An 8582-nucleotide genomic window follows, 5' to 3' on the forward strand; every position below is an offset into this window, starting at 1 on the left:
TGTTAAACTAGTTTCCTTGTAAGCATGAATAAACAGTAACACCACTTATTTACATCCTAATACTATGTGAATTGGAAAATTTATCCTCACAGAGTATGTATATTCTGCCATTGGTACCCTTTGGGAACCAAAACTCCATCTTACCGTAGACCTTTGCAAGCACTGATGCTTGCTATGGAATCGGCATCATTCTGAATGTAACCTTCATAGTAACAGTGATCCTGTTTAGAAGGAAAAAATATATTGTCAAGTTGGGCCATGTCTCACTGACTGCAATGAATTGGCCTAGATCCAGTGATTTTGGAAGACAAACTACACTAGCTACAAGCTACAACAAACTACACTGTCTGAGGGAATCTCGCGATAGAGGAGATTCTTAAAATGAAAAAAGCTTCCATGTTTGTGATGGTACTGTTATTGTTATCCTTCAACACAGAGTGACCCAGATTGCAACAAATCCAGTCATGGTGGACTCTGCTGAACAACTCCTGAGATCACAGTGAAGTATCCACAACCGAGGTATTTCTTATTCAGCAAGCTGCACAGGTAGGCCTGTTTGAGATTGTCTTTAACCAGGCATAGGTGCTATTAGCTTTTCACAGGATCCATTCAGAGACTGAAAGTAATTGGAGCAATCAGAAACAGCAACTTTTTTCTACAAAAAAACCCAACCCAGAATTCTTCACGCACACATGTTTCACTCAAGATACTCCTGTTCCTGCTAATTGCTCCATGACAAAGAATATCAGGCTTCGTATTCCAAATTACATGTGTTAAAACACATAGCATGACACTGGACAAAAAGCTTCAGGTAAGAGCTTGGTTGAGTATAAGACCCATGGGTGCACAGTTAATTAAAAAAAACCAAACCACTTCTATAGTGATTTCCTTTGTGTCTGGATCTGAATAACTGATTTGTCATGGCTCAGAGAAGCCACCTGGGGTAACCTGCAATGCATTTGCTGTGAGCGTGGGTGGTAATGTGAGCCAGTGAGGAAATGTGTCTTTATCTGAATCTACGATCTCACTGAGATTAGAGTGTAAAAGCAAGTCATGGAACTCCACAGAATGAGCAAAGTCAGGAGGGCAAAGTCAGGAGGTAAAAGGCAATGGAACAGCCCTGGCTTCACTCACTCTTCTGACAAAAGAGAGAAATTTAGCTCTGGTAATGTGTTCATCAGCCTCTAAAAAGTGGTCATCTTTTTGAAAGGCAGACTGTATGTCTGATTCTCAACAGGTGTAAATCCGTGTAGCTCTGACAAAGTCACGAGTCATGTCTTCCCTGTCCCTTCAGAGACATCCTAAATTACAGTGCTTGGAATCTTGATTTAAAATCTTTTCTTTCTGTCTGATATGTGCTGTTATTTCACGAACCCGTGAATCTCATACAGCCTACCTCAAGACTACAAGTATGAGGGAAGGCAACATTTTTAATTACCTTGATTTGAGGACTGGTTGTTACTTGTCGACCGTCTTCAGAATAAACTGTTTCAGTATAGCCTCTAGCTAACAGATGCCTGCGAAGAGTCAAGTGCAATTATTATTCAAAGTAAATTGTAGTCATCTAGAAGTGAGGCAATTACATAACACACAAAGTATGTAGGAAATTCAAATGATTACTCAAGTTATTATTAGTATTGAAAAAATAGGGAAGCAAAGCTGGTGGGTGGGGAGTTCTGCCTGTTCATAATCCTTACTCAAACAAAGGGACATTTCTAAAATAAGAAAGCAATTAAAGTCTACTTATTTCATTGGTATAAACTAATCTCCTGGTAGATCTGAAAGTAAATGTGTAATTACACATGCAGTATTGGTCCTTTTTTGGCGTCCAGTTTGTGTAGACATTTCCACCACTCCACAGTGTGTGTGAAACGGTACCATTCCCTTCTCGACCCAGTTCACCCACACTGATTATAAATAGCAAAGATCTAGGTCAATTGAAAAACTGCCTCATCTGTCTCACATGTGCCCGTGCATACATGTATGTATACATGTAGACATACTCTGTATGTATGATGTGCGGAGATTACACTAACATGTATTTGTCCAATTCATTTGCTTACAGCTTTTCTATAACTTTGCTAGCGCAGGTTCTCACCTTTGTAATCATTCTATCTGAACTTGATTTTTCTGTCTAAATAAAACTCTGGTTTTGTACACGTATGTGTTCCTGAACCTTCGAAGGAAGACGTCATGACTACGGAATAAATTACTGTATTTCTGCTACCACTGGAAAATTGCCTTTGGGTTTCTTGTTAGCATACACATTTGTGATTTGCTATGGAAGGCCAGATCCTGCAAGGCTCTGTGCACTCAGGCTCCTGTGCAGCAGAGCACTAAGCAGATGCTTAACTTTAAGCCAGGGCTGTAGTCTTACTAAAGCTAGCAGCAAAACAAGTCTGCATGCACTTCAGTTTGGGCAACTACCCCAAACTGCCACAATTCCTTTTTTTTTTAGAGTGGGATTCAGTACAATATAATTTCCCTTCCTCCCCTCCAGACTTTTAGATTAGGTTAAAACAGGGGCCAGCAGTTAATTATAGTCTGTATTTAACATGAACTGATTATAGTACTCTTGTATATACACAGCCATTAGAAAAGTACGTATTAGAGCAGACTTGTTTGATCCCATGTTAAATACTATAGTGGAGCCAGCAAGCAGAAAATCACAACTGTGCTTTATTTTGTGTTTCTCTGTACAGTTTAGGACTTTGCTTTCTATGCTTTGTTCTGTAACACAGCCTGCTGCTTCTCCATACCCTCTGCATGGCCTCTTTAAATGCTGTTAATCTCTTCAGCCAGGGAGGCGAGCTCTCCTCATTTCAATTTGCATAAAACACTTTGGCAATGCCAGTATATTACTAGACTACTCAAAGTCCAGCAGCAGTAGGGTTAAGGCGGAGAGTGCTGGAAGCTGAATTATTAAGGATTATTGCATTTCTTTCTACTATTTTCCATTTTTGAAAAGCATACAGAGCCAACACAGCCCCATTTCATGGATATTTCTCTTGTTCTTCTCTGTAGTTTCTACCAGCATGGAAGAAATAAATATAACCCAGATACTATCCATGGACACAGAAAACTTGTGAAAGAATATGAAAACATTAAACATTCAGTGGATTTAGCCATTTAGGAAACAAATGGGAGAACAGAGTTAGCAATACAGGCAAGTCATTCCATCATAGTAATGTCATATGTCCGTGTAGTTGTTTCACATTAACAAAATTGTGACATGATGCGTTCTTTCCCTTCTTCACTCATTGGATTTGAAAGGTTGTATTTACCAAAATACCTCTATCTTACAGCAGCCCAAGTCCTGCTTCTCAGTATCCTGAATGCCCTATAGAGCCACTTAGAGTGAAGAATAATGCTCAGGGAAAAGTAGAACTGAACCTACTTATTTTTTTGTAGGTGCAGTATGACTTCCTCTCCATTGGCTTTGATTCCATACTCCATTGTGTCATCGTATTTTGTCTGTAAACAGATTTAAGTGTTAGAATATGGACTGTTATAATTTCTGGCCTCACTACAAGCTGCCTGTTGCTGAGTTGCCAGCTGCATTCTTTTCTTCCTCTTCGCACCAAAAATAAATATTCTGGCAGTTACAGAATAAGCAGGAGGTCACTCTTTCATATTTTTAATTAGAGGAGCAAATTTAACTTTGCAAATGTATTTCTACAATCATAAGCACATACCCTGCATATTCGGGAAGGTGCTGAAGTGGATGCTTAAACTCAAACATTTTCATAACTCTCTTGAAGTATGTAAGAGCATGCTTAGTTTTAAGCATTTGATTTAATTTACTTCAAATTAAAATGTCCATAGGTTATTAAAAATCTGAGTAATATCAAAACCTACATCTTTGCAGAGATACAAGTACAGAAGACCCACTGATGGCATACAGGTAATTCACTGCATACTGGGCACGCTTCACAGCCTGTTTTTGCCAGACATGGTATCACTTTTTCAGGTTTTCCTTTTAATTTCATTTTGCAACATCAAGTGTCTGGCTCCAAATTCTCTTAGCCTTGAAAACCAATGCTACTCTGACTCCAGAAAACCTTCCCCATCTCCCAGCAAACCCCCCCACCACGTTATTTCTTTTAATACCTTTTTGTTTCTTTCTACTTCTCTCTTATGTAGTGTGTGCAATTTCTGTGGATAAACTATTTCATATTGCTCAACTCCAGGTAATTTCTTGCTTGTGCTCCCTAGGGAGAAACAGATGTATACTTATGAAAACACAGTATTAACTTACTAAACACTGTATCTCATGTCTGTCAAGACTGGTCCTTTTGGGCTGTATGGTCATTCATCTGTTGCACCACTCGTTTCTCATGTATTCCGTGCGCTGGCTCTGGCATGAGCTCATCCGGTCTGCTAAGCAATCCCCCTTGCTATGTCACCTAACATGAGGTTTGGTGCAGTCTGGATTTCAGATGAGTTGACATGCCTGGCTATTTCCAGGTGTCAAAATATTTTAAGCAATTCCATTTGGATTTCTTTCCCCAGCACCAATCAGTGGTTTTAAGTACAAACGTGCAAGACCAGCTATGCAAGGTGCAACCTTTGCTTTACCTTTTGCAGATGACATGAATTACGTTACATAGTTCTGTGAAATCAGTGATCTCTAAACCCTATCGCATGATGATATGCGAGTTAAGACTGCCTCTAGATAAGCAAATAAACTCATACTGTTCACCAGAAGCCTGGACCAAGCCTAGATCTCTCCTTTAGAATGCTTTTCAGCTCATCTTCTCGCATAAATACTTGTGACAGTACTATAATAGATACACTCTTATCTATTGAGTCAGATTGAGGGTGGTTACATACTTGTGACAGCAGAAGGACTAGAGAAGGCATTTGAACGAGGCTAGGTAAAATAACTGAAGATAGGCAGTAAAGTAGGAAAATCTTGAAGGTGGTAAGGAATCCAGATGATTCCTTAACTCGTCTAGCCCTTTTTGCTGGTCTTGGAAGGCATGTCGTGTCTGCAGTGGCTATAAAGAACTTGTTGAGGAAATACAATGCTGATGAAAAGTGTTTATTTTGTTTTCTGCTTCTGAGCTTGAGTGAATCTTGACAAAAGTTAATTTATGGCATGACTTGCAGGGGTGGTCAGCACATTGAAGTTAACATCATTTGCATCATTTGAAGTTAATAATAGCAGCTGGTATACAGCATTTGAGAAAACAGGCTCATGCAAGGGATGTGTTAGTTTTCAGCAAAGCGGCAGCAGGTTTTATATGCCTCCTAAGCTCTTTAATCTCCTACAAAAGGTCATTTCACCTGAATGGGCAAATTCTTGAGGGTTCAGCACTAAGCACAAAGAGCCTGTACTTAAAAAAAAAAAAGCCAAACCATGAACAATAAAGGGTGAGTGCAACTCCCATGTTAATTGTCTGCCTCAAGGCCAGATTTTTACAAGAGTGGGGCATCCAATTACTGTCATTTTCTGTATCTGGAACAACAGAGCACATCCTCATGCAAATTGTTCCAGTAAAATAAACAGATTAATTCTTCATAACTGGTTTATTTGATTAAACCCTTTCCAAAAAAAATTGCAGAATAAACTTGGTTGTATCTTGACAAAGTTGAGTGCTGTAGAGAAAGGCGTGATGGTATAATGGTAGTTAGTCGTAAGAAGTTATTTTACATCAGTGGAGCCATTACACGGTACACAGTAACTATCCATGCGCATGCTGTTAGCAAACACCAGCTGCAAGTTTGTTACTGTAATTTACAATGATGTTTTGTTTTTTATTTTAAGCAACTAATTATGTTTACTTTTAAAAAATCTTTTGCTTTGCAGACTTCATCTTTCCATCAGCTTGAAGTACATTCTTAGGTAATGATCACGGTAATATTTTAGGCTTTTTGGAACAGAGTTCTGTGCTCCAATTTTACCTATCCACTCCCTGTTGCAGACTCTCTTTACAAGGCCAACTGTAGTACAGACAGTTCAAGTTTAGGCTAGGTCTGAATGGAGACTCAGAACTAAATGTGTCCATTTCCTGCAGTGTCGTACAAACAGCATTTCGAGGAAAACAGGTTAGTTTTGTTTGGAACAAATCGTTTCTTAGAGATAGGGTTTTTTTTAATCAACTCAGTATATTGTCTTTGTCTTGCTTCAGGCATTGTCTTGAGTCAGTAGCTTTAAGGAGGAAAGAAATTCCTTGGGCCTCCTACAACAGCTGGAAAAAGTGCTATAAATAAGGAACAAATAATTATGTACTTTTCCAAGAGCCTAAACCAGGAAGAAAAACCATTAGTGAGGATTTAATTGACAACGAAGGTTTGGTTTTGTTGAGAAACAAAATATATAATACCTTAAGCATTAGTACTGCACACATTTTCAGATATTCTGTTCAACTAATGAAATCGTAAAGATACCTGCCTGTATACAAATTACATGTCTAATTATGTATATAAAACCTGTGCATGCTCGAGCATGCCAAGCTCTGAAGAAATCTGTTCCATGTTGACATGAATAGAAAGAAAGAATGCACGTGGAAAAAAAAGTGTGGTCTGTGCAGGTTAAGTCATATGAATACTCATAACCTGAAGTATCACACAGATAATAAGGGTACTATTTTAATTCAGGTAATGTCATTAACTGAATTAAAATAAAAGTATTTTCTTTTATGGCCAAAATGCCATCAGTTTAATAAGTTGTCCAAATTGGATAAATTGTCCTCTCACTTGCAGGGGAAGTAATTTCTTAATTGGCTCACAAAACTAACTGGTTCTGGGTCTTTAGGCATTCTATGGCCAGTCTTCACACAAGTAAATAATTCTCTAGTTAGAGAATTTTAGATAATCGCTTTGAACAGAAAGAAAAAAAAAAAGCAAACATCCCTAACTTCATCAATATCATTTTTTCCTAATGGCTTTAATTCACTGTTCTTCAGTGTTATCTACACGTTAATAATTACAAATTCATAAAAGCTGTACAAAGTTATCCATAGCAACCACTGATAAAGGATTAAAAAAAAAAGAAAGAAAGCTGTACCTTGATTGAGAAAATGTAGCAGAACGACAGAAACGAGAAGTACGTTAGTCATCTCAGTTCCACTTGTCTAGCCGTGGTCGCCGTGGTCTGGGAAAGCTGGGTTCCCAGGCTCTCTGTGCTTTGAGCCAGTCCTCTCCTGTGCAGAGAATGAGAGGGAGTGAGTTGTTCAGCTTTATTCTTGTTCCTATATGAGGAAGTGTTTACTGAAGGTGTTGCACAATTTTCAAGTCACAGAGTTACAGCAAGCGGAAGTTCCTGCCGGTTAGTTAATGTCACACGAATTGTGATATATTGATTACTACTTTGAATTGTGTTCCCTAAAATGGCTCATTGGGAGAAATAAAAATTAAAAAATAAATAAAGAGGGAGATTGGAGGAGTCCTAATGTTGGCTTTTTGCAGTCTGAAGCGACAGTAGAAGCAGTGAGTACCACTGGTGGCTCAAGGAATGGGCAAGTTTACAAGAGGTTTAGGGCACAACAGGCACGCAGGGCTGGTGTTAAAGATGTGTCTCAGTTCTTTCTGATTACTGTTTAATCTGTACGGAAGGGAAGGGCTTAGAGCACCAGTAAAGGTACATGTCAGTCTCTATCTGTGAATCATATCTACAGTATAAACACTGAGTAGGTCCTTCTCTGCCCCTTCGATCTATATTAGTAATGTTTGCTTGAGGTTCATGTGATAATGTCTAAATAAAAGGGGATGCAGACAAGTGAGTAATCAAGGTGATATCTGTCAAATAATATTCTAAAAATCTATGCTAGAAACTTGTCACATTGACTTTAGACAGTTGTATTAAAATAGTACTGTGCGCTTCTTAGGGCTGCAGCTATCAATATAGAGCCGCTTTATAGAAGTTTAAATTTTCAGATGTTAGAATAAGTATTACGGAGTACATAGCAGTAGAATGGATCATCCTGTATACTGCAGTATATGAATATAAATTTATATTAGCAATACACATTACACAGTAATATATATATACACACTAATTTGTAAACAAATAAATATATCTATATAAATCTACAGGAGAATTTTTACCACCATAACTAACAAAATTTAACATTTCTAGTATAAGTGTTATTGGAGAACTATTTACATCTCAGGTGTGTGTTGAAAAATTCTGATTTTTTTGAACATTGCCATCTGAAATTGTGAATTCAAACTTCCCCCTTTAGACTTTGCTAAATCTCCAGACATTCTGGGAGAGATTGAGAGCTACTAACAAATGGGTCTGCGCTTTCTTTAAGGATAAAATGGTACTAATTAATAACAATTTACGTGCAATGCCGATTGCAAAAATCAACTTGGGTGTAGAACTGGCAATTTGATAGTAAAACTTGATTCTAAGACAAGAGCTTGGTTACCTATGTCTTTATTTTGTTTAACCATTTACAGTGAGGCAAAGTGATTTTTAAAATGGATGTAAAATGCTGCTGAACAGAAGCAGGAGAGCTTCACATCACTTCGCGTTGCTTTGCAGCGGTGTAGGCCGAGCGCAGAATAACTTCCTATCACCCCCTGTACAGGTATCGCACCCCAAGCATGTTGCTTTGGTTTCAGTTGCTCTG

The 8582-nt window shown here is 38.2% G+C and overlaps 1 protein-coding gene across 1 annotated transcript in view; it reads right to left on the minus strand.

Annotated features, from left to right (window-relative positions):
- ADAM28 (ADAM metallopeptidase domain 28) overlaps window positions 1–7064 on the minus strand; it is a 21160-nt gene extending 14096 nt beyond the window's left edge. The window contains exons 1-5 of the mRNA XM_010284429.1: window positions 7013–7064; window positions 4111–4211; window positions 3398–3474; window positions 1439–1517; window positions 145–221 (exon numbers count right to left, since the gene is read on the minus strand). Coding sequence (XP_010282731.1) covers window positions 145–221; window positions 1439–1517; window positions 3398–3474; window positions 4111–4211; window positions 7013–7064 — 386 coding nt within the window. The remainder of the gene's footprint in view (window positions 1–144; window positions 222–1438; window positions 1518–3397; window positions 3475–4110; window positions 4212–7012) is intronic.
- Window positions 7065–8582: the final 1518 nt, after the last annotated feature.

Source organism: Phaethon lepturus, unplaced genomic scaffold (assembly GCF_000687285.1).
Source record: "Phaethon lepturus isolate BGI_N335 unplaced genomic scaffold, ASM68728v1 scaffold4423, whole genome shotgun sequence".
NCBI classification, from domain to species: domain Eukaryota; kingdom Metazoa; phylum Chordata; class Aves; order Phaethontiformes; family Phaethontidae; genus Phaethon; species Phaethon lepturus.